The sequence below is a fragment of the Mixophyes fleayi genome, chromosome 3 (genome assembly GCF_038048845.1).
Source record: "Mixophyes fleayi isolate aMixFle1 chromosome 3, aMixFle1.hap1, whole genome shotgun sequence".
Classification (NCBI taxonomy): domain Eukaryota; kingdom Metazoa; phylum Chordata; class Amphibia; order Anura; family Limnodynastidae; genus Mixophyes; species Mixophyes fleayi.
In genome coordinates, this window is record NC_134404.1 from 46,558,995 (window position 1) to 46,585,422 (window position 26,428).

Below are 26,428 nucleotides of genomic sequence, written 5' to 3' on the forward strand. Positions count from 1 at the left end.
AACGAGGCATTCAGAAAATTTAGGACAATGCCCTCAAGTAATTATCCATATGTGAAGAATGACAAATTAATAGCATCGTTATTCCCCTGACGTCAGTCTATTCTTGTGTTCACTGGTCTGTCTGCAGGCCGGATATCTGTCCTGGAAGAGGAATTAAAGAAGGGGAAGGATCTGATGGCATATGCTGAATTCGAGAAGAGGCAACTGCAGGAGAAAATGGCTGCTCTGGAGAAGGTAAGACGTTCCTCCATGCATTCAGTGGCGAGGTGAGACGCGTTCCTCCATGCATTCAGTGGCGAGGTGAGACGCGTTCCTCCATGCATTCAGTGGCGAGGTGAGACGCGTTCCTCCATGCATTCAGTGGCGAGGTGAGACGCGTTCCTCCATGCATTCAGTGGCGAGGTGAGACGCGTTCCTCCATGCATTCAGTGGCGAGGTGAGACGCGTTCCTCCATGCATTCAGTGGCAATGTTTATTTGCTCAAAGATCTATGATACTTATGGGCACCTTCATTCTCTGGTCACTATTTAAAACCAGTGTGGTAGGTGGCTCACATTAATGCAACTACTTAATATTTATAATGTCAGCTGATCCATGACTCTGGATCTGTGCTTGTGTAACGTGAATGTCTTATAGTTTATGCATATGTTTTTTTTTTCTTGTTTTTTTTTTTAATTCTTTTTCTGTTGGCCTTCTGCCTCTAAAGTAGGGCATTCCCATGCAGCAATTCAGGAGAATATATTCCCATCGAGGGACTAAGATTCCTTGATGTAGAAATGATTAAGCCTTCTCAGCATAGCAGATTAATAGGGAACAAAACACAGATTTCAGTCTCATGGTCAGATCTCTTGGAGACAGACTGACCTAGAACATAGTAACTAAAGTAAGGAACAGTTTCCTGAATGGAACCAGTTTCTAGAGTCAAGCAACAACTTGATTGTTAAATATATATTTAAATTCCCACTGTACATAGTCAGTGGCTTATGGGCTCTTTGTTCTAGTTAAAGTTGGATTTTAAGTAATGTTTATACAATAGGTTTTCTGATGCACAGAACATATTAATCTTTTATTTCTCAATGTAAACGTGAAAGTAAGTTGTGTGGTCTTTAGAGCCTCCAAGCAGTTGGGGGAGACTGTGTCAGTAAATCCATGTTTATTACTAACCATTTACCCTGTTGACCTAAATCTAGGAGAAGAACAGCCTGGAGATTGATATGACGTATAAGCTGAAAGGTTTGCAGCAGAACGTGGAGAAGGAAGAAGCGGAGCATAAAGCCACCAAGGCCCGGCTGGCCGACAAGAATAAAATCAACCAGTCTATCGAGGAAACCAAGTCTGAAGCCATGAAAGGTAGAATGTGTACTCTTTATGGATTGCCAGCAGTCCATGCTGTATGCATGTCCCTGTCTGAGAACATGACAGACTCGTGTTGGTTGTGATGTATACACCTTTGCTGTCTTCTCTTCACATGCTTGGATCGTTAGTTCTACATTAGCTGGTCTCCTAACCCTACTGTAGATATGGACATTCTAGAATGTTGTCCAGTTTCGGGTATGTTCATGATATGTGCAGACAGACGCTTGGTCTGTGGCTGCAGTGCATTCTGCCAAAGCTGTGTTCACTGCAACTTGAACCGTAGGGTTTATACGGACATCCTCCTTAATGCGGTATCTACTTGGAACACGTCTAATGTCCCCGATGCCTCAAGATTTTGGTAAAAAAACCACTATTGCCCTATGGTTTAAGGAACCCAGTTTTCCCAGGAAATTCTGGTCCCTGCAGCTCTGACGTAATGTACTGTGTCTGCATGACGAGTTCCTGGCTATACTCTCTCTAATCCCTCTCACTTGTACAATCTGTTCTGCTTTGTATAATCTGCACAGCGATCCACGGAGGGATCTGGTGTCATTCTGCCTGCGGTAGCCGCTGTAATGCCCCTTCTCACAAACTAACATAAATATTTTTATTGTATTTAGGTAATTTAAAATAGTCACTGCAATCATTAACGCCTACCAACAAGGAATAAATCGCTCATTATAGCTTAGTTTATCACTTTAAACATTTTGCTACCTAGTTTGCCTCATTCTAGGCACCGGATATGAGGATAACTTCCAGCGTAAGATGCAGTACATGACATGTCTGTTATAAAAATATAGATTTTTGACATTCGCAAGACAATGCTGTTCCAATTTGCTGCTGGGAAGTTACATGACATTGCTGAGCTCTCTTCCATTCTTCTACATTGTGTAACATGGTTACTGTTGTACAGAATTCCTTCTGGCAGGGCAGTAGTTAAACCTCTCTGTCCTGGATAGACCGTTTTGTATGTGGGATGGTTGCAATACCATACCTGTGACGCACAGCATGCCATTGCTAGTCATTTTAAAGCACAGCCACAGGAATCTCATCCTGCTATAGGCTCGGGGGGGCTGAAAGAGGTCAAATGAAGTCAGGGTCTGATTCTTCCTGCGAGGTACACGTACAGCTCAAACCGGCCTCCTCTGCCGTGACTGGACCCCACACATTTTGGAATTAAGAGACAAAGGTCTAGCTATACCTGTGCCAAAATAAACACAGACCACAGTCTGCAGGCCTTAGGCCTGGCATCTTTAAATGAAGCAATGCAGTCATCAAGCAGCAGACTATTTAGATGGAATTTAGCTCCATATCTCAGCTGTGCTGCTTTTCACATTGTTTTTAATTAACCCCTTAGACTGTAATACTATCTCTCCAGCATTATTATTACTAAGTGTGAATAGGAGCATCACATGTTGTCAAAAGGTCACAGACCCCTATCTGATGGTTCCGTTTACTGTACGGCCAAATCCTGCACTGTAAACAGCTGATTGGTGGGTGCAAAAACATCACTATTTAAATGTCTTTTTTTCTTTTTAAATGCTGAGAAATATGCATTTTACCCTGGTAATATTGTATTGGTCACAAATTGTCCAACTGCAAGTACTAAGTGTATGCTTTGTGTTGCTGAACCAGAAAATATATAGTATTATAAATGGGATAATCCACTGGATGTCCTATAAAGCTTGAGAACACGGGTCAATGAAAACCAAGCTGACTTTGAATATCATATATCACATTAGGGAGCACATTAGTAACTTATTGTTTGATGAGTGGTTTTAACAAAGAAATTAGACTTGTAAGTGTTTTTTTTTTCATGTTCAGGCAATTGATTCTATATAAATTTTTTCGATGTGTTTTGAAGCAAGCGGTTCCAGTTTTGTGACCGGTTTGTGTTTCCTCTGTGATGGGCTGCTTGTGCAGGGGAGAAGGAGTAGTGTGGGGCCAGCTCATGGGTGGAGATTATATTTGTTAGGACCACCCCCAGAAGCATTATAAGTAGAGTACCCCTAGCTGTGGTAACTAACTTGCAGGAAGAGAGAAATGAGGTGGAGAAGCGAAAGGTATTTTCATATGTGGCATATATACGAAGTGTTACTGTGGAGTTTACATTCAGGTTATTTTGCTATAAATATTCAACAAAAAATGGACATACAGATGCAGCAAGTGACAAGTTGTTTTCTAATGCCAAGAGACTTAGTTAATCTCATGTCTGCTGCTAACTGATCGAAACGCATCACATTGTATACTTCCCAAAGCTTGATATTAAGTTTGCCACCGTGCTGCATCTTGACAGAATCCTGCTCCGCATGTCATATGAATGAAAAGGTATATGTGAATAAAATTGCAGTATTCATGTGCGTGCTCTGAGTGCAGGTAATGTCCATCACTTGCAGAATAAACACACGTGGCAGAATAGCGGACAACTGTAGCCTCCGCTCTCGTGCCCCATCCCCAAATCCTCAATCAGCCACGAGGCTAGACTGCCTGTAATGCCCATTATACTAGGAATTCTAGGGTGACAAAGTTAATTCCCCCCTGTATATAGGCACTATAGCTCTAGAAGTCCATTTTAAAGTGGAAATCAGTCTAGAATTGGGGCTGATTGGGGTTGGGGGGTATGCTGTCCATTTGTCATTATCAATTTTCAGCAGCATCTGTGGTCAGAGTAGAGGTACCTGCCAATCACCTGCAGCTCTACGCTTATCACCATCAACTTATCAAGTCATTTTTGTGAGAATTTGAGCGTTAAGAAGTAGATAAATGGGTGTGTCTGCGTTTCAGATCTTTTCCTCAGAAAAACATCATTGTTCTGACCTTTTTTGGGAACTAATATTTAGGTATTTTGTCAACAAACTCCATGTGTGGTGTAATTTGTACAGGCTGATATAGGAATATGTACATTGTCCTGGTGTAGAACTACAAATACCAGCATGAGCTGTCAATCAGGGCAGGGCATGGTGTCCGTAGCTTGCGTGTTTGTTATACTGCGCTGTGCACTGTGTGAGAGAGAGCAGGCTCGTATTATAATCCATAACTCTCTGCCCACAGAAGTGGAGAGGAAGCTGCAGGAGGAGAGAACATCGAAGCAGAGGCTGGAGAACAACCTGTTGGAGGCTGAGAAGCAGTGCTCCATGATGGACTGCGACCTTAAACAAGCCAAGCAGAAGATCAACGAGCTGGAGACCCTCAAGAACAAACTCATCGAGGATGTACGTAAAACAAATTGTAAACCAACAAATGTTAGAATAGGGCTTATTGAATATCTTTGCTTAAGACCTAGTGGTCTTGTGATTTAATAAAAGTGATATAGACCATTAATTACAAACACCTACAATTTAAAGATGAGTGCTTAAAAAAAAAATAATTGGTAGCTAGGTGTTCCTTGAAATCTTTTCTCCTGAGTCGGAGCAGCTTTACTATGACTTAGCTTAAAATTCTGCCTCATGCTTTCATAGAGGTTGTGTTTGTAGTGCTGCACGTGCTAAGCAGAAACACCTCTATCCTGCACTGATGGGCTCCATTAAGGGAGAAGTAGTCTTTAGGTGGGAACTGACTCACCTACAGCCGTGCACTAAATAACCTGTGGGTAAAGGATTGACCCAAATAGCTGCCATAAATATAGCATTCCCAGAAGTCTTTAACCTTCTTGTATATTGTACCTTTTGACTTTCATTTCTTTTGTTAGGTTAAAAATCTGACCTTAAAAACGGAGCAGGAGACCCAGAAACGTAGCTTGACACTGAACGACCTGAAGATGCAGCAGCAGCAGGTGAACAGCCTGAGGATGTCTGAGAAACAGCTGAAGCAGGAGATCAATCACCTGACGGAGATCAGAGCCAGCCTGGAGAAACAGAACAGCGAGCTGCGCAAGTAAGAGCCCTACTCATACTGGTCTCGTCACTGCGAGGAGGTTGTCCTCCCTCATCCTCCTTTCATTTATAACGGATTGTGACTTATGGGTCACTCGCATAAGGAATGGTTTTATGCAGAAAATACTGTGCACTAATGTGCATAATAAAGCCTGCTTTTATGCTTTTATGTTTAAAAAATATACATATGGGCTGCAAAAAATGAAAAATGTGTGGTAGTTGCTTAAACATTTAGCTATGACCTCGTACACTCAGATGTCATCATCACATGGGCGTAAATGCAGGTCTGCTGATCACCTGGTTCTCTGTTCTGCCAGAGAAAATGCATTTGGAATGTTGTCTCTAAGGGCACAGGCCGCACATTAGAACAGGCTGCCAACGTAATCAAAGCTTGACAGATCTGCAGCAATAATAATGCTTGTTTAATCTAGGGTGTGTTTATCAAAGATCTGCATAGTCTGTCTGGGATGTGATTGGTTATGCTGGCCACACACTGTGCAGTATCTGCCCCAATACAAGCCCATAATCCGGCCACTTGGCCCATGCTCTGACCGGCCATATCGTGGTCAAATCAGGCATTGATCCAGTAGCTCGGGGTGTGAGGCCTTCTTAAGCCTTCTCACTTAATGCAGTGCAGTCATTCAGAATGAGCAAGTCATTTGGTAAAGGCAGATGGGACCAGGTTATAATAGAACATGACCGTCCAATAGCAAAGAGCGGATAACGGAACTCTGTGTAGAGTCTTACCCCATCTGTCCTGTTTTGTGCAGAGAACATCAAGATGCGGACGGCCAAATGAAAGAACTACAAGACCAGCTGGAGGCTGAGCAATATTTCTCTGTAAGTATACGCTGCCTGCAGAAGTCGAAACCACATCCTTACCAGTCAGATGGTAGACTGGCTTCTACCTTCAGAACCCCTAAAGAGTGTCTATGCTTCTCTTATCAAACTACAACTCCCGTTAATCTTTGCTTGCCAGTACCTGACCGCGAAAGCTCGCTGTAAAGTGATGGCAATGATACTGTTCTGGGGCGCAGCCTGCCACCCTCGGCTCCAGCCCACGTGACCCTTCCACAAAGTCTGACGTGTTCATTGGGATAGTTAATTGTTAACAATTTATATTTTAATGTGCATTCACTTGTAGTGCTTTGTTCATACAGTGAGGCTTTGTCACCAGACCCTGTAACCTAAAGTTTTTTGTATTTTATTCCTTGTGAAGACCCTGTACAAGACCCAGGTGCGGGAGCTGAAGGAGGAGTGTGAGGATAAGGTGAAGCTGTGTAAGGACATGCAGCAGAAAGTCCAGGAGCTCCAGGATGAGAGGTGAGGAGACCCCGTCAGATATGTGCTGCTATACTAGTAGTGTGTATTCTACTCAAATACCGCTCACAAGGAGTATTGTAAATTATTATAATGTAAGCTTTGATTTATTCCTATTCTGCATCTGTGTTTCCCAGCTGCACTCAGGTAGTTTTATTTTATTCTCTTTGGCCTTAAACGTTTCCTTTGAATTGTATCTATGGAACAGTTCTGGGTCATTATCAAAGGCAACAGAGAGAGTGCTGTGCCTGGTTGATACACAAGACTTGCTAGAAAGCATACCCAACATTTAAAGAAGGGTATTTAGTAAATGTTGTAGGATGAAATGTACAAGGTAATGAATTGGTCATCTGCAGGTGGTTAACACCTTAATATACGGTAGCTCTGTCCCTTTTATTCTTGCGTTTACGTTCACGTTATTACTCCGAACACGCGGTCAGATCCGCTGTTTCCATCCAGATCACGGAATTTGCCCCTCAACAAAGACTATTTTGTGTTTTCAGAGATTCTCTGGCTGCTCAGCTAGAAATCACATTGACCAAGGCGGACTCTGAGCAGCTGGCTCGCTCCATCGCCGAAGAGCAATACTCTGACCTGGAGAAGGAGAAGATCATGAAAGAACTGGAGATCAAGGAGATGATGGCTCGTCACAAGCAGGAGCTGGCTGAGAAATATGCCACCATAAGTTCTGTACGTACATGGGCATGGGTTATGCCATGGTGTGGGCGAGGTTGTAGTTTTTAGATATTTTTTGGTGGTATAGTTTATGTACAAAGTAGATCCATGAGGAGCTAATAGAACACTAATGCAAATGTTTAGTTTTCATTGTATTTGTGTTTTACTTGTGAATTAATTTTTTACCATTGTGATTGATTTCGCATTGTCCAATTTGATCTTTTTCCTTAGCTTGAAGATGCCAACAAGACGCTAACCACCGATGTGGCCAATCTGGCTAATGAGAAGGAGGATCTGAACAACAAACTTAAGGAGGCCCAAGAACGTAAGTCCCCTGTACACCGTAAAGTAGGGGGAAGACTTAACGTTTTACCACACATCCTTCTTCAGGTCAAGTCTTCCTTATATAATGGGGTCATCGTAGTATAATGGAATTTGAAAACATAACCTTTTCTAACTCTGTACATTCTGATTGTGTTTTCCACCTCCAGAAATTCTTCATATGAGAGAGGAGGAAACCAGCATCATGGCCATTAAAGGGCAGTATGAGAAGCAGCTGTTGAATGAGAGAACTCTAAAGACCCAGGTACGTAGACGGAGTAATCTGGGAACATTCTCCATCTAATTACAGCAAGAAAGTTGGGGTTCACCAAGTTTTATCACTCTCTTAAAGCTGCCTGATTTGGGTCCGCAGTAGTCTTTCTATACCCTATGAGTGTAGTTCAGCAATTAATTGTTGCGCTAAAGCCATTATATCGTACAATCTAGTTTATAGGCACCTTTTCCTGAATATAGTTTTCTTTCCCCCTCAATAGGCTGTGAACAAACTTGCTGAGATCATGAATAGGAAAATTCCCACCAAGGGTGGACCTGACACTGATGTGCGTAGAAAGGAGAAGGAGAATAGGAAGCTGCAACTGGAACTGAAATCGGAGAGAGAGAAACTCACACACCTTCACATCAAGTACCAGAAGGAGATGAACGAGATGCAGGCGGTAAGAACTCATAGGGTGCACAGATGGAACGGAGCTTGGTAATGGACAGCGGGACCAAACATGTGGAACTCTTTAGAATGCTTCGAGGGTCCAGAACTTATGAATAGATTGTCCTAAAGATGTTGTCTGAAGGTTCCATAACTACATGAACATTACTAGTTCCTTCAGCTTGCATATGTTGGATGGCATCTCCTTTATTTCGTTTTTTAATAGATTTTTACAATAATAAGAGATGTTCTTAAGAGCACCAAAAGTAGCACTCTGTAGGACCATATGTCAACTTCTCACCTTCAGACTGTGTTTCAAGGTCAAACTGGGTCTCTGGGTCACTTTACCTCCTTTTCTTCACAGCAAATAGCAGACGAGAGCCAGGTCCGTATTGAGCTGCAGATGGCGCTAGACAGCAAGGACAGCGACATCGAGCAGCTGCGGTCACAGATGCAGTCCATTCACATTGGCATGGACAGCGCGAGTATCGGCAGTGGGCACGGCGATGCCGACAATGACGATGGTTTCCCGGGTAAAGAACTGTCCTCTTCTCTTGTCTTATGGGGCACTTACACTTATGTCATTTTCTTATAGTTATGTCTAATTTGCTGGCTGCTAGTTCTCTACCTCATAAGAAGCCTTCTCCCTGAAAAGCAGCATGGAGCAAACCCCCTTTATACTAGTAGTTATTTACAAGTGGAGAAGACAGGCTACCATGTCAGTCCTGATCATTGTTTAAAAGCACAGTGCTGCCGGTAGCATTCACAATGACAACCTGTTTACAGAACAGGCTGCTTTAACGTCCTACTGCGTATAACATATTGGTGCCATGTGGTTCACATTTTTGTCCATTCAACTTTAAGGATAAGTCCACCATTGTTGGTGTTTTTAAGTAGAATTCTTAAAACACAAAATGGTAATTCTTGAAGACTTTTGTTGGCTGGAAACACTGTAACCGAGTGTAACTAGCGTTGGACCTGCAGGAGACAAATCCCCGAAAGAGGAAGGGATTGTATACGTTCCGGGTTGTGATAGCGATTCTGGGAGATGACCTAGGTCTTAGGGCTGGGTGTAGGTATGGTGAACCCTCATTGTGAAGCAACTCTTCAGATTCTACTCCTACAGGTACCTTTAGATACTCTTCTAGAGAGTGTATCTAACCAATTAAGCAAGTTAAGCCAGTTTATCAAAAGTATATCTATATAAAAGTCATGGACATTTCCTTTTGAGTCAAGATTTCTTTCATTATCCAGGGGTCTCTCCGTATAATTTTTGTTTGTTTCTGATGGAACATTTTGGTGAAGGTTTTAAGTTTTTACCGTTCCTCTTCATATGCTAGAGGTTGCCATACAGGAGAGTACTTGTCAACCTAAGTCCAAGGAACCCCCCTAGTGTGTCACAGGACTCCCCCACTCTCTCTCTATGGATTTCCCGGCGTTCTGATGTTATGTTGGCATCACACAGTTACTGCACAAGCGTTAATCTTGCACATCGACCTTCAGATGTCAATGTGGGCAGAAACACCCTTACCCAGAGAGATGGGGTGACCCTAAACTCCTTCCTGTGTTGTCCATGTGCGGAAGAGGAATCCTCAGGACGGTAATAATGACCTTTTGAAAGGTTCTTCACCAACATATGCCATTAAAGCACAAAAATTGTTTGTAGATACCTTTTTAACAGTCGGCACTGTCCAATTTTATTTTAAAGTTAGTATTTTTTTTAAATCTGATCTTGTTTTCAATGAAAACCTTGAACCACACTATAGTATGAGTTTTTAAAATGTGATACTTTTCGCTGTTTATGTAACAAGGCTTCCAGAGAGTCTATGATTTGTCAGGAACATTGTTGCTCACTTTGTATTTAATACTTGTTTCTTTATCCCCGATCTTTACTTACAATATCTCTTTTTAACTTGTCCTCTGCACTTTTCCTCCCGGTTCTCAGTTCACATCACCCAGTCCCGTACTATGGAGTCCATGTCCTTCACCTACCAGCGCTCCTCTACTTCTGTCAGAATTGCCACTAAGCCCTCCCGTTCTCGCTTGCTTTTCAACTCTGATTCTGATACTGACTCAGAGGAGGAGCCCATTCCCTGTGCACGAGCCCCTACAGATCCTGATAGCGATGACAACGAAGGTGACATCGCTGTGCAAGAGTGTGCTGCACCTTGGGGCCCCATAACGTCTTGTCTTTTGGCCCTTGTCTAACACTTTGTTCCACTCCCCTAACCACACACAATGATACCTGCTGGCGTGGGATCGGCATGGCATGAATACTGACTGCTGCATGTATTCTGTACTAGGGCTGAAGCGTTGTTCTTGAAAACAGTGTGCCTGTCACCTTCACAAAGCGCAGGCAGCCATTTTGTGAGCGGAACCACGGTTCTCATGAATATTGGTTCAAAATGGCTGCCTCCACTGAGTGTTGCTGAAGAGGGGGGTACACTTTAATGTCTGCACAATTCATCTTGGCACTGTTAGGTTTTAGTCACGGCTGGCAAAATACTCCTGTATTGGATTGCAGAATGTGGTAAGGACTAGTGCTGGGGATGTAATGGAGTTTAAGTTTCGATGCCACAAATGTCTGCTTCATAGATTGCTTGTCTCTTGTGGTGAGGACCTCTAACAGTAATGCACATGGTGACAGGAAGAGGACGTCCAACAAAGCCTTATAGGAGGAGCCTTTTTTGCTGAACATGGCAGTAGCCCATTCAGTCATGTATGCATTATAAAGGCTGGCGTGTATTCTGGCTTTGTTGATTTCCACAGTCACTCCAATCTGTTTCCCATTGCTGTTGACAAGCCAATCATTTCTGTCTCCATACACAATAATTATTGATTTTTGGCAGACTTTTTTTTTTTCATTGCTTAATGCAGGGTTTCCCAGTCCTCGGGGAGCACTAGCAGTGCAAGTTTTCCATATCTTTGTGGGACAGGTGTAGTCATTACTGACATGTCCACAGGTGGTATAATTATATCACTGGTCACCTGGAAAACATGCACTGTTCGGGAGCCCTGAGGACTGGCTTAATGGGTACTTTTTAAATTTGTATTAAAAAGAAAAACAAGTCTTCTCCTATAGTTCTGCAGATACTTAAAATTACCTTGATTGCCCTGACCTTGATTGCCCTGACCTTGATTGCCCTGACCTTGATGGTCACTTTAACATTGCCTGTGTAGAATCCTCAACAGCAATGGCTAATCCTTCCCAGAGTTGTGGCAATTGATATTCATGAGTGTAGTCTAACATTGTGGACTGAAGTGAGGCAGTGAGTGTGTTATGGGGGGGGGCAGTTCTTGTGTGTGCGAGTTTTGAGGTTTGCTCCAGGAACTAATTTTGTGAATTTAATCCTAAAGTTTGGGTGTGTTTTATATAAGGTCCTTTTTTGACATATGTGACGTATTACTGCTGGTTCAGTAGTAAATATGTTTCCGTTACACTCCATCCTCAAAAAAGGAAAAACAAAAAGGCACAACTGTAAACCATCCACTCTCACCAAAACATTGGCGGTGGCAACCATTCAGAGGGAAGAAGAAACACATTGTATCACACTAGAGGGCGAGTAACTGGACATTCAGCCTCAAGGGTGACTGTTCCCACTGACTGTAGACAAGCTTAATAAGAGTAGCCTTGCATCGAAGGACAGTGGGGTTTCCACATGAAAAGCAGCTTCCTGTAGGATTTTCTTAAGTCATACAAAGTAAAGAGGCAATAGGCAGGGTACAGATGTGGAAGGAAAGTGAATAAAGTTTAGAACTTCACAGTAAAAGAATAAGTCTAAAACTAACGGAAACAGTAATAATAATATAAGTAGTCAAGTAATAATTGCAGTACGTCCTGTGCAGGGATCCATTAGGAAGGAGGTCCTACAGATACAGCTATCGGGCCTAGTCTAGTTGTAAGATGGAAGGCCAAATACACATTGGCCTATTGATGTACAGTATGTTACACACTGTGGGCCTGAGTCTAGTCCGAACACAACTTGTACGTAAGTTGCGTGTTTAAAAACAACACTGAACTTGTACATATGTCCTATTGTCCGTATTCAAATCCAAGCAGATGTCTAGATACGTTTCGATCTGAATCTGGGTGATAGAACGCTCTGCCTGCACACAACACACTGCAGTATATCCAGTCTGTTCTGTACAAAAAAGGTGCACATCACAAAGCATAAAAATCAAAAACACTTAACAGTATCATTTTTTTTAAGTTAACTACATAAATACAGAAGGTATCAGTGCGTACTGTGCATACAATGCATTGTATAGTATTTCTTGTATACAGAGCAGAGACCTAAAGACTTCATACAGGTGCTGTGATAGTTCAGCTCTGTTGTAGTATTGGTATCTCACTCTAAAACAATTAAACAGTCAGATAATACAGTACTGATCGGCCTCACATAATAAATACTGTGTACAGTGGCTCCAAGCACTCTGTTTAGTCTGAGATATGTCTAGCTGTGGTATCCATTCTGCTGCCAACGGCGAGTTCACACACTTATTGGATGACCAGCCTCTCACTCTTCACATAGGATCATACAATGTAAGGACTTAAATGGATTTTCTGCATCTCCAGCTATGATTAGTTCTGATTACTAGACAACAAGACTGCACTCAATAGATTAGCATTTGGCCATTTTCAATTACAGTTCTCACTCGTTATACTGCCTGCAATTACAGTTTGCATACAAGTATATCAGAATCAATGCATTTTACATAGCACATCCAGACTTAGGCAGTGCTGCACTCAGAGTATTGTCCCTGAAGGATTTTGGTACAGAGGATGCAGTAAGACATTATGTTCTCTGTGGAACTCCAATTATTTATTTCAGCTATCTGTTCCTCTTAATTTCTTTTACTGTATTGAGTGTCAGAACTGCCAATATATTAACATGCCAATATTTGTTTAGTTTTCCATCTCCATTCAATTGTTTAGCAACTCTAGAGCATTGGTGACCGGAAAGAAACTTGTTTCCCTGTTTTACTTTCTTTATACCAATGATAATCACCACCCAGTCTGTCACGGATATTGATATAGTATTGCCCTTATTATAACACCCCTCTCCATGTTCAGGCAATATAAAGAGAGTGCACTGTTCATGAAATCAGGCCACAGACTCGCTGTAGGATTGCTTTGCCTGAAATGCTTGTAGCTTTGTTGTTTTGCCGTTCAGAACACATGTAAGTACGTGTTGTTTTTGTGTGGGACCCAGCTGTGTGTTTTGTACGCTAATTCTGTTTTCTTCACATCCCAACAGAATCCAGACTGGAGGGATGGTTGTCACTTCCTGTCCGCAACACCAAGAAGTTTAGCTGGATTAAAAAGGTGGGTTTGTGAGGTGCAGAGGGCAAATATTCTTACAGGTGAATTTGTTTATTGGCTTCCTGTCTAGATTTAAAATCAGGATTGTAAAATATGTGGAATATTTGTTATAAAACTATCACCATATTTTATGAAGTGTAATTTGTTTTAAGGCTTCCTCAAAATGACGTCAACAGTAATAACATGGTTTTTGAAGTAGAGTAGTTTAGAATTCCATTTTAAAGTATAACTCCACCCAAAACAATTTTTTTTTATTTTTTTTTTAGTGGAATGTCACTAGTTAAACCCAGTCCCACAATATTACTTACCTGATGTGTGGCATTCCACATGAACCGGCAGGCCCTGAAGTCTGGTGGGACTTAGTACTGCTCTCCCTTTGGGATGTGCTCCCTGATGTCTGCTGTGACTCAGTGCTGCTCTCCCTGTGGGGAGTGTTCCCTGTGAGAAGTGCTCCCTGATGTCTGCTGTGATTCGGCACTGCTCTCCCTGTGGGGAGTGCTCCCTGATGTCTGCTGTGATTCGGCACTGCTCTCCCTGTGGGGAGTGCTCCCTGATGTCTGCTGTGACTCAGTGCTGCTCTCCCTGTGGCGAGTGTTCCCTGTGAGAAGTGCTCCCTGATGTCTGCTGTGATTCGGCACTGCTCTCCCTGTGGGGAGTGCTCCCTAATGTCTGGTACTCTACTCGCTACTGTCGTCCTGGATTTTTTTCATTCATGCAGTATGTTGTCCGCGATCAGTCGTGTATTGCATCACTAACAGGTGCGGTGAGCTTTTACCATGGCGCACTATCCATTGGAAGAACCGCCAGATTTTGTGGGATGCCAGAAGTAATATTCTGGGTCTGTGTTTAATTTCTGATATTCTACCCAAAACTGAATTTTCAGTCCTGGTCAGCAATTTGGAGCAAGTTGATCCAACATCCTGGATTCTCTCTGTGACTATGGATTGCATGGTGCCCTTGTGCGTGGGGGAATAGATGGGAATCTATCATCGGCCTATTTCTTCTTTTCTTTTTTTAATTGTGTTTACATTTCATGGTAAAATTGTTTTCTGGAAGGATTGTAATATTCTTTCTAAACTTTGATTTAGTAAACATCAACACAGCATTGAATTTCCACTTTGGAAAAGCCACTTTATCTTTAATTTTTGTTTTTGGTGTAATTTTGACTACTCTCTTAAGAGGTTTGTTATTAATGTCCTAAATTAAAGCCATGTCTACTTTTGTTAATTTGCACATGATTTGGAGTTTGTGGTTCCAAATTGGAGGTAAGAGTTGAGGCCTTTATTTTAATAGGATATGAAGTTTATTATTTTATGGACAAAGTCTAGTTTGTGCCCGCAAATCTCCCACCTGCCCCTGAACTCTCCCTCCGTCTTAATTCCTTCAACCTCCCACATTCGTATCCCTTCATCTTTCATCCTCGTCTTCCAAGAGCCCATCAATTCCTCTATCCACACCTTGAGCACACTGACCTGGGGACTTGCCTATCACTCCCATAGCAAAATCACCCTCACGAACGCCAAAATGACTCTGATCATGGGCAATATTAATACATGTAAATGACCATTTGCGTTTAATGTTGCTTGCTGACTCTTCACTTGATTACCTACTCTGCAAAATGTTGTTCTTTAATATTTGCTTTCTTTACTACAGTATGTGGTGGTTAGCAGCAAGAAAATTCTGTTTTATGACAGCGAGCAGGATAAAGAACAGTCCAACCCGTACATGGTATTAGATATAGAGTGAGTATTCCCAGCTAATACTGTCACTAATAGATGTGATTACTGTGAGATGCTGTGTACATAGACGCTCTAAAACCAGGAATGATTAAAGGGACCTTAACATGTTTCTTTGAGTTGTATCCTGGAGAATAACTATGAAAATGTGCTCTGTTTGTGTACATGCAGTTAGCAGCCATGAGTGATTCTCAGCGGTTTCTTTTGCTCACTGAATTTTTTCTTTTTGGGGGGGATTTACCTGTAGGATGTATTCGGGGTCCTAATCAACACACCTGTAGTTTTGGACCAGGATTTGCTTCTCTGTCATTTTTTTAACACTGCTCTTATTTTATATTCACAGTAAACTGTTCCATGTGCGGCAGGTCACTCAGACAGATGTATATCGAGCAGACTCCAAAGAAATCCCTCGGATATTCCAGGCAAGTTCAATCTTTTCTCATAGTTTATACTTGCCCACTTTTTGAGCCTCCCCTGTGGGATCTCCATGTGGCAAGTGCCTTGGGTGTGCTGACACTTATTTTACAATCAGAATGTTTTTGGTTTTTGTTTTTTCGTTTTCATTCTTTTCTTCTTTTTTTTTTTTTTTTTTTTGGTGCAAAGTCTTAAAACGTTAAGTTTTTTTCAATGTCAAATTGAACAAAACTTGGTAAAATCATGAATGCACAATTGCACATTTCTGATTTGAACGCTTTTCAAATGAGGGTCATCATCATCATCATTTATTTATATAGCGCCAACACGCCAACATATTCCGTAGCGCTATAACATTTGTTAATTATTCTTATGCAAAGGCTACTAAAGAGACTCCTTGTAGCCAATCTAAGCCACTTTTGTGGAAGGTTTCAGGAGACCACTGCTTGCATATAGCTACTTAAAGGGACGCACACACTTTGATATCTTTATATCCGCTGTATTGATAGTTGAACATTTACACATTTGTTCATTTCCTTTTTTTTTTTTCCACCTCATAGATTTTATATGACAATGAAGGAGAAAGTAAAAAAGAACAAGAATTCCCAGTGGATCCTGCAGAGAAGTCAAATTATATGTGTCACAAAGGGCACGAGTTTATTCCCACGCTGTACCACTTCGCGACCAGCTGTGATGCCTGTATGAAGCCCCTGTCCAACGTGTTCAAACCCCCTCCTGCCTTGGAGTGCCGGCGCTGCCATATCAAATGCCACAGGGACCATATGGACAAGAAAGAGGACATGATGATAGCACCTTGCAAAGGTATGTGTCCCTCGTTCACGGGGCTCTGGAACTGAATATACAGTCCCTCTATTCCCAGGTCATACCCCTGTATAAATAGTCCGTACCTAAGATGCATCTCTCTTGTGTGAAACGGATGAGTGTTTCCCCTTCACTGCAGTAGAACTAAAAAATTACTTTTGTATGACGTGGAATGAGTTGCTAGAAGAGAATTGGATGCCAGGCTTCCCCGTGGTTGTTACTGTCCCACCACCCACTGCTGGCCGCGAGGGTATTGATGCTGCTCCCTCGTAAACTTGCCTCGTGCAGGATTGGGAGGGGCCTCGACACCCACTTAGCCTTTATCAAACCACCAAATAGTAATAAAAGTGTGACCTGGGGCCACTACAGCTGTTTGCTGTCTAAGTGTATCTGGTGTACTGAGTATCCACTGTAAATACAGCTTTGTTTTTTACATTAAACCATGGAACTCCAGCCAAAATTTTTCATTTTTAGGTTCTGGCTGGAGTTATCCTTTTAAGTAGTTAGGAACGCTGGACTTTTCCAGCTTCCACGTGATACCGTCCTTCAGTCTTATTTATCGGACAGATCAGTGTTTACAATATACATTTTGGTAGTTTTGTTCCAAAGTACTTACCCTTTTAGTATTATGTTTTCTAACACTCTGACCAATTTCTGGTTTCTTGTCTGCATTTTATCTTCTCCACTTATGCCAGGTGTATGTGCTCCCAATGTACAATTTCATGTTTCCCCAGTTGTACCATAAGAATGGTTGTAAGATTACTCTCCTCCCCCTGTTATCAGTGGTTTCTGCTTCCCTCCGGTTGGGTTTTAGGGAAGATCAGGTTTTATGTAAGGTTTAAAACTTTTTACCTGTATTAATTCTGTTTTTGTTTCCTTGTTTTCTTTTATTTTTTTAGTAAACTACGATATCTCTACAGCAAAGAACCTACTTTTACTAGCAAACTCCACAGAGGAGCAGCAGAAGTGGGTGAGTCGGCTGGTGAAAAAAATCCCCAAGAAGCCGCCGGCCCCTGACCCTTTCGCTCGCTCCTCTCCAAGAGCTTCCATAAAGGTACAGCCAAACCCGTCAACGAGGCGGCCTAGTCGACAACTTCCTCCAAACAAACCCAGGTAATACTCCTGTGCCGTCTGGTTAAGTAGTGCACAACACTGGTTAGTTACAGCGCTCTACTGGTCAGGGGGGGATAGTGGGTGTATGAGGTCTCCACATCGCTTATTAGGGGACACTTAAGAACATAGTTCCACAGGTTGCGGGTAGCACAGTGGTGAGCATTGCTGCCTCTCAGCGCTGTTGCCATCTATTCGATTCTGACTTGGGCACTGTATGTGTGAAGTTGTACGTATCACCCGTGAAGTGGTAGAGAATTTATACTGTAAGCTCCACTAGGACAGGGACTTGTGTAATTGACTAAAAACAATATTTTTTAGCGCTGTATAAATAATGGTTAATAAGAACTTGAGGGATGATGCATTGTCCTTAGCAACCAATCAGATTCTACCTGTCATTTTTTTCTAGCACAGTTTAGATAAGAAAGCAAATTACTGATTGGTTGCTATGGGCATCTCGGTTATCAGTGGGTAATACTGTCCCTCAGTGTATTCACATCTCAAGGAACACATGTAATTTACCATCCTCGCCCCCAGGCTCCCTGTGCTCTTCCACAGCGCACCCCAGTTGCTCACGCCTCCATTGCTTGTCATGTTTCCTTATTAATTGCTGCCAGTAGAATGTATGTGCCCTACTGCCCACCCTCCCTGGCAGCGAAGGGGTTAATGGCTATCCTGTTCACTTTATCCCTCTTGTTACTAATTTTGTTTCTAGCTCTGGTCCTGCCCTCCGAATCGTTCTCCATTGATTTTATTTTACGCTATTCAAATGTAACAGTAAGTAAGAGTTGCCAGATGTGCTGTCTGCTTCCTTCCCAGCATGCAGCGCTCCATCGCCAGCGCTAGGCTTGTGACGCAAACTAATCTGCGCAAGACTGATGTCCTGTCCTGTCCGTTATAGTACTAGTCCCAGCCACCGGTTGCCTAACCCTGATGTGAAGGACGACTCCATGATATATAAACGCCGTTTGTATCAGTATCACAAGTAGCTGTTACAAGGCTCATGGTAACGGTGTAGGAGCAGGGAATGCGTTCATGGGTCACAGCGTTGTAATATGGATGTCATCCAATACATTCCCCACATCTGCAGAAGTAAGCGATCAATGTACAGTGTAAATGGGGAGAAGAAATAAAGGGAATATGTGGAGGAAGGGAAAGGCAGTCAGAAGGGGAGAGAGGGGTAAATGAAAACAGAATGAGGGGCATGGATATTTATGAAAGGAGAAGAGAGTGGGGATTTTGGAAAAAAGAAGCCAGGTTTGTAGAAAAAAATAGAGATGGTCCATGGAGCAGAGGAGATTAGTTTTCATGGAAGGCGGCAGAAGAGGATGGTGTCAGGGGAGTAGAAGCACAGTGGAGGGTGATGCTGTAACATGCAGCACTGGGTTGTACAGAGGGTGTTTGATGAGATGGGGGTTGGGGGGGGGGGGTGATTGAAGGCAGAAAAGGAGCTTACTAAAGTATAATGACAAGTAGAAGTGCTGAGCTCACAATTTAAGAAGGTGGAAGAAACAAAGGAAGGGTAAAAAATTACAGGAAAACTAGAGTTCTGGGCAAACAGAGACTTAAAGAGCAGGGCAGGGACATGGCGGGGGGGGTCATGGAGCAAAGCAGCGACATGGCGAGGGGGTGTAGAGCAGAGCAGCGACATGGCGGGTGGGTGTAGAGCAGAACAGCGACATGGCGGGGGGGGGGGGTGTAGAGCAGAGCAGCGACATGGTGGCGGGGGGGTGTAGAGCAGAGCAGCGACATGGCGGGGGGGGTGTAGAGCAGAGCAGCGACGTGGCGGGGGGGGGTGTAGAGCAGAGCAGCGACGTGGCGGGGGGGGGGTGTAGAGCAGAGCAGCGACGTGGCGGGGGGGTGTAGAGCAGAGCAGCGACGTGGCGGGGGGGTGTAGAGCAGAGCAGCGACGTGGCGGGGGGGTGTAGAGCAGAGCAGCAACGTGGCGGGGGGGGTGTAGAGCAGAGCAGGTACATGGCGGGGGGGTGTAGAGCAGAGCAGCGACATGGCGGGGGGTGTAGAGCAGAGCAGGTACATGGCAGGGGGGTGTAGAGCAGAGCAGCGACATGGCGGGGGGGTGTAGAGCAGAGCAGGTACATGGCAGGGGGGTGTAGAGCAGAGCAGCGACGTGGCGGGGGGGGGGGGGGGCGTGTAGAGCAGAGACATAAGAGCAGGTAGACAGAGAAGTGTGGAATATGGGACATGAGCTGCCCAACAAATAGAGAAACAGGCGAGGGGCAGTCAGGTCAAGAAGACATTCATTATGGCCGTAACCAACCTACTGACAAACAAGACTTAAGGGCAGATGGATACATTATTAACTTAATAAGTAGGTAAACAAATAGTAATAAGTTAGATTCACCTCATTGCACCACTAGCCCGGCCCTCTTCTAGAAATGGAGTCGTTTCACCAATCATTGATAACATGGCTGGTATTCCCAGGGGCAGTGATACTCCCATCAGCTGGTGGTTCCCTACAAAGCCTGCGTGTCACTGAGCTTAATAAAAAAATCAGATCTCTTGAGTGAAGTTACTGATGTGTTGACCGTTTAACTCTATGGGGCCGATTCAATCCATGTTCCTCCACACGTTTTTCCTGATACTATGGTAATATCGCAGACTTTCCTGCAAATCTCTGTGGGGTGTGAAGCAAAATCCACAATGTGGCATTGCCGCGGAGTGCCGTTACAGAGGTGCTCTGCGGGGCATCGCTTGAAAGCGACCCCTAAGTGTTCAACATATGTTCTGTGTGTTCAGGGACGCAGACGTTGCCCGGGAGAGTGGTGTTTCTCTTCCTTGCATCACTCTGTGGGTAAATCAGCGCCCACAACTTGGGTGGGTGACTTTACAATAAATCCTACACAACAGAAGTGGTCTGTACAGCCTATAGATTCCTATTTCAGAGGAGATGGCCACTGATATCATGGCAAGCATAAATTACAGCCCTTTTAGCAAGACTATATGTACTTTACCTTTTGTGTTTCAGATCTGAAATTATAATGGTTTTATTGCCATTTAAAAATGTGATTCTCTCTGTTAAATGCATTTGTTTTGCTGTATATTGTAATGTACAGTAAAAGGGAGATGAGTACTGATATCCTCAGATTAAGTTTCTGTAATGTTACAGCATAATTCTCCAACCCTGAAAACTTCATGACGCGTATTATAATGGTCCAACAGATAAGATTTACACAAACAGTCGTAACCCAGCAGTGACCATAAAGTGAGCTTATTGCTTTATGCTGTTTCCTAACTTATAATTTAGAATAAAACCATATAATACCACCATTTTGAATATACAAAGCACTCCCAGTATCGTCCATTGTAATCACTACTCCTATTAATATAGATATATTGGCGCTTTCTAAGTCGTCGCTCCATGTTCTGATGGTAGATCACAGGTAAGTCAGTCATTATGGAAGATGCACAGGGTGACAGAGTTGCACCTCTGCCTTATTATCCATGCTGATCAATAGTCGCCTCTCTAGTCCACTGAAGTACAGGACGGGGTTTGCTCTCAAGCCTTTCTCTCCTAAACCTCAACACTCCTGTTGCAGACTGCTTGACCTGGCTTTTAAAGACTGGGACTGGTCACTCGATGATGTTGAGGATGATGGGGACGATGTTTTTGATTTCTGAAGCAGTAGACTGGGTAATTGATTTTGGAAATTGAGCTGTGTGTTTTGACGCAGACAACAATTTCATGCCTGCGTTTGAATTGTGCATCCGGGTGAAGAATTGCACTTGTGTCGGCTGACCGCCTGATGAGCTGACTGGAAGGGGGCTATAGTGTACCTGTAGCCTACACAGAGCAAAGGCAGCCATTTTGTAAGTGGGAACCAATGGTAATGACCGCTTAGCCTGTCCATTTACGCGGAGCATGCGACATCTCTGCATTCCACGTGTCTCTCGTTCCAAATGAGCAAAAGGCTGGCTACGTTGTCATTACTATTGAATCACCAAACAGAATGGCTGCTTTCACTCCGTGGAGCAGACAGGTATATTTTATATCCTACATACTGTATGATTTCCATTTTTCTAAGGTAAATTTCCAATAGTTTTTTTTTGTTTTTGTTTTTAAAATAAGTGTATATTTATGTGTGTATATCCGTATCTGCAACCTGCTGATAATTGTCAACTCGCCATTGTGAACCCAGCGGTCACCACATAGAATCATGGCATTTCTAGTTGTACGGACGTCTTCGTGAGACTGCACATTGAGCTGTATAAAGTGAAAACTTTGAATGTTTTACCAGACGGAAGAAAATGTTTTCATTTTAGTTTTATTGTTAGGATGTTTCTCTTCCTTTTAAGCTAGTGTGTTTTTTTTTTGTTTTTTTAAAGCATATTAAATCAGTATGTACACTAAATAAATGCAACCATGTTATAATGGAATGTGTTGCCAGTCTAATATCTATGTCATTCTATCCAAGTTCTCCTTCAGCAGCAGGTTGCAGATGACAGCATGCACATGTTGTGTGTACTTGTACTGTGTGGGCTTGTGGCTTGTTGTGCTATATTCTTTTATGTGGGCTGGTTTTGCTGTGTTGTGTGTTGTTCGTCTTTTGTTACTTGAAAACAAGACGGGTGTTGGCATTGTTAAACGAAAATTTCTAGCGGTTGGTTTATTAAGCATTTCCGCTAATGTTCCCAGCATGTGTGTCGTCTACCTCAGAAATGGTTCTGCTTTCTGATATTCAATGTTACATAAGTAAAGCTCATGAGAGCTACCGTCATGCTTGATAGCAAGGGTTGTTATGTATGTTTAATGTTTATTGTGGATATGATACATTTGAAGAGATCTTCCAGTTTTTGTTTTTCCTGTATCTGACATAAGGGGGTATTCAATTGTTAGCGAGGTTTTTTTTACCCGCCGCGTAAAAAAATGAAATTGTTTGCAAGATTTTAGGGGAGTGAAGGGGAGTGGAGTTTTAACGCGGTCATGTATAATACAAAAAAAAAGGTTTTGCATACATTCCCATATTCACATTCACATTGCATTACACATTGATAGTATCTACATTACAGTACTTTCTTTAGCATATTTTTTAATTTAACTATTTTTTACCATACAATCATCTACATGTCAAAACACATTACTACATTCATATTTGTACCAAAAACATACATAAATATAATTAGTAAAATCAACTTACACAAGTTAGGCATTACTGTTAAACATAATTATAACTTTTTTCCACATTATTACATGATTTCAAATACTTTTTTCAGAGGTTTTTTTATTTTTAACACACCCCAAGGAGGTGCGAGATAAAACAGAATATTTTCCTGTTTTACCCGCCGCGTTAAACAATTAAATAGCTTTTAACGCGGCTGCCTCTCGCACACCCTATACTTTCAATAGATCTTCTACTGGAGAGCGAGAGGACCGTTTCATGGGAAAAAAAACTAGCGTTAAAAATGGAATTGAATTGCGGGTAAAGTTAACCCGCTCGAACATGATAAAAAAAATGGCGTTAAAATTACTTCACGCTGTAAAAAAAATAAATAATAATTGCTGACAATTGAATACCCCCCTAGTTTCTGGACGTAGTTGAATTGTAGATTGTCTCCTAAACGTTCTATGTTCTGAAGGAAAACACATCTTCTAGGCCTATCCCTACTTTCTAAAGCTTTGTTATCCCTACATATAAAGTTTACTTGTCGCCTACTCTCATTGGCTGAAGCCATTTTGTCAGCTGAACCAATCAATATGTTGCTTATTACTTCAGTAGACATTGCCTCATGTCTCAGATGATCCTAGTGTATTGTCAGAATGAATAGCTGCTTCTACTGTGTAGACTATGTACATTTAAAAATCACTTCCACTTGAAATTGCAGACTTCAGAATCCCATAAGAACATCTCCTGAAATGCAGTTGTCAACTGACAAGATAGGTTTTAATCTTAACACTGATGCTTTCAATATTTAAGCTCATATATCGCCTCATCATAAGAGCGTTTAAGAATATGCGGAATTAACGCCTGTGTGTACGAAACTTTAATATCGCGCTTGTTGTTGGTTTTGAGGTGTGATTCCCTTTTAGTCATTCCTTCACGTCAGGCCTGGACAACTTATGGCACTCCCATGTATTGTGAAACTACAAGTTCTAGCATACCTTGCCAACTATCAGCTGGCAAAGCATGCTGGGACATGTAGTTTCACAACTGGCAGGCCTCAAGTTGTCCAAGCCTGCTATACGTTTAGTCACAGATATTAATAAATCCAATGCAACAAGTCTTGTAATGTGATTGCTAATTTTTCTCTCTCTCATTGCTTTCCAGCTAACTGCCTTCTGTGAATGCAGTGCCCATTTCAAGATAGTGATTTCTTCCATTTAAAGACGGGGAAAAAAAAAAACCAGACTGAAAGCAAAACACGGTGTGCTAATATGTCAAAATTTAAAAAATAAACTACTATATTTCCTAAGAGACTGTGCTATATATATCAGAGGTTTACAAAATTGTTGCTGCAATATAGAGAGCGTGAAAAAAATAAAATAAAAGAAAATAATGTATCGCCTGACAAGTGGCTTTGGAATGCTCAGGGCTGTCACAGATCACTGGGATAAGTAGAACCATGCCCATGGATTAATAACCTTGGCTCGGCTTCAGAGCTCTCAGGTAAACTCCCGATTAATTTGCAACCGCAAATTTTGTCAATTTTTGGAAGGTGGCTTTTACCGCTGAACGAAATGTTAAAAGCTTCACTTTGAGGACAGTGAACAGTCGCACAAAGTTTTCTCCTCGTCATTTTACTCTACATCTGGACTACAAGCGAGCGCCAGGGACACGACTGACAGCTTCCACGGCGGTTTTGGTGCTCCGTATAGCTCAGATGCAGCCAATTAATGAGCTCCTGAATGAAAGACAGATAGTGTATATATTTATATCGTACTGTATCGCAAGAGGCTTTGTGAGAATGCCACCATTTATTTTTGTACTCCTTGACTAATACCTGCAGTTTGCTACTATGCACATGTACAAAGCCATAGCGTTTAACCCTCTGTCTGTCCCGTCTAGAGGGATTACAACAATAAATTGCATGCATGCGCTGAGCAGAATCAGTCTTCAAGCCTCAGTAACTGCGATATCATCTTCCAGGATCTGAATGCCTTAATTTAAACATATCAAATTAGTGTGACCATTCCATCATTAAGCTCCAGGCTTCCGGCTGCAAATTTATCTTGTGTAGTTCCGATGGGGTAGGCTTTTTTTTTTTTTCTTTTTTCCATTTTTACTTTTTCTATTTCGTTTTATACAAGGTATATCAATGCCAGCCTCCTTTTGAATGTATGGGAATGTCTGGAGCTAATATTATATGGTAAAACCTACACCTTGAATTACATATTCTCCTTCCAATCCTCAGTATTAGTCACCGAAATCTAAATAAATAAAAATGTACCTATATCCAATACACAGTGACGACAGCCATTTTGTGTGAATGCAGCCACAAGGTGCCTCAGTGATGTCACTAGTTCCTAGTGAATCGATAGGCTGCAGCCTTACTGGTGCCTCAGTGATGTCACTGATATCGAGTGAACGGATAGGCTTATAAAGAGTGGTTCATGCTACAACATGGCTGCCTCCACTGTGCCTCATCCTGGGTACCACATTAAGTGCTATGACTTGTTTTGGCCTTTGTTTTGTGTCTTATTCTAGATGTTTTTATTGCTGGAGGAAAAAAAAATATCTGATTTAATAAATATGTTTTGGGTTTTTTTTTTGTTTTTTTTTTAAAGTGTTCCTAGCACACGCACATAAAACATGGGCTGTCACAAGCTTCAATCATACTGTAGATGTATTTTAATATTTCAGGAACTGTTCTCTAGCACCTAGCTCTAGGAATAGAATGCATTTCATACAGAGCATTTGAAGAATGTTTAGCTGGGATGTGTAAAAAAAAAAAAAAGAAAGGACCTCACAGGTGCCTATTTGAAATATTTTTACATGGTCTTATTGAAAAAAAATATATATATATAATTTATGTGGGCTCATTCATGCTGTACGCCTAAATACCCCTCAAAGTGCATGTTTTTATACAGAAAGCAGTATGATAAAATGTTAACCATATTGACAATAAAATATAACATGTAGCTTTCAGCGTCTCGTTTCTTTTGTCCAACCTTCCGATCTATCTGATAGACCCCGCCCACTTGTATCACATGATTCACTTTGAAATGATGGAATATGTAAGTACTTAGAATGTGTGTTTACGGTTCAACAGGTAAAGGTAAGTCATTGGGGTCAGTATTCTTGAGAGAGAATTAAAGCTTTGCAGGTATGTGCGCTGGATGATGGAACGGTTTGTTGGGTGTTTGGGTTCATGCTCACAATTGATATTTTATTCTGTTTGTAATCTGGTGTATTAAATTGCACTGTATATTAATATAAGCCACAGAAATGTAATTTTGTATTAGTTAATGGATAATAAGATCCCAACTACAGAGACCAGTTTCCATTTATTGGATCAATAACTGAGCGCAGTGGCTCTAGTGGGTGTCACGGGCACTAGGAGTCTTTACCCAGGGATCACCAGGTGATAGGCTTACCAGAGCAGTATAGGTGGTAATATGGTACTCTGGTAGCAGGGTGATCACGGAACAGGAAATAGCAGATGATGAGATGCTCAGGAAAGTCTATGACTAGCAGCACTGGCAATATGGAGGTAGTAATACACGAGGAACTGTATGGACAAAGGACACGTGAAGGTAGTCAGTGGTCTGCGGTAGCAAGTTGTACCACTGCTATAGTGAGGAGGAATGTCCAACAGAAACGAGGAGGTGATGAGAGTCAGCGGTCTGCGGATAGCAAGTTGT

The 26,428-nt window shown here is 42.1% G+C and overlaps 1 protein-coding gene across 4 annotated transcripts in view; it reads left to right on the plus strand.

Moving 5' to 3' along the window:
* Nucleotides 1-25,705, plus strand: part of ROCK2 (Rho associated coiled-coil containing protein kinase 2) — a 109,742-nt gene extending 84,037 nt beyond the window's left edge. For 2 of the 4 annotated variants that reach the window (XM_075201428.1, XM_075201431.1), the window contains 19 exons: nt 128-234; nt 1,191-1,350; nt 4,408-4,568; nt 5,045-5,229; nt 5,999-6,068; nt 6,448-6,551; nt 7,052-7,238; nt 7,455-7,548; nt 7,715-7,809; nt 8,039-8,218; nt 8,570-8,738; nt 10,151-10,342; nt 13,464-13,531; nt 15,182-15,270; nt 15,608-15,686; nt 16,239-16,500; nt 17,400-17,613; nt 21,168-21,262; nt 23,895-25,705. In XM_075201428.1, coding sequence (XP_075057529.1) covers nt 128-234; nt 1,191-1,350; nt 4,408-4,568; nt 5,045-5,229; nt 5,999-6,068; nt 6,448-6,551; nt 7,052-7,238; nt 7,455-7,548; nt 7,715-7,809; nt 8,039-8,218; nt 8,570-8,738; nt 10,151-10,342; nt 13,464-13,531; nt 15,182-15,270; nt 15,608-15,686; nt 16,239-16,500; nt 17,400-17,613; nt 21,168-21,249 — 2,498 coding nt within the window. In that variant the 3' untranslated portion in view covers nt 21,250-21,262; nt 23,895-25,705. The remainder of the gene's footprint in view (nt 1-127; nt 235-1,190; nt 1,351-4,407; nt 4,569-5,044; nt 5,230-5,998; nt 6,069-6,447; nt 6,552-7,051; nt 7,239-7,454; nt 7,549-7,714; nt 7,810-8,038; nt 8,219-8,569; nt 8,739-10,150; nt 10,343-13,463; nt 13,532-15,181; nt 15,271-15,607; nt 15,687-16,238; nt 16,501-17,399; nt 17,614-21,167; nt 21,263-23,894) is intronic. The other 2 variants (XM_075201429.1, XM_075201430.1) reach the window with 2 other exon arrangements.
* Nucleotides 25,706-26,428: the final 723 nt, after the last annotated feature.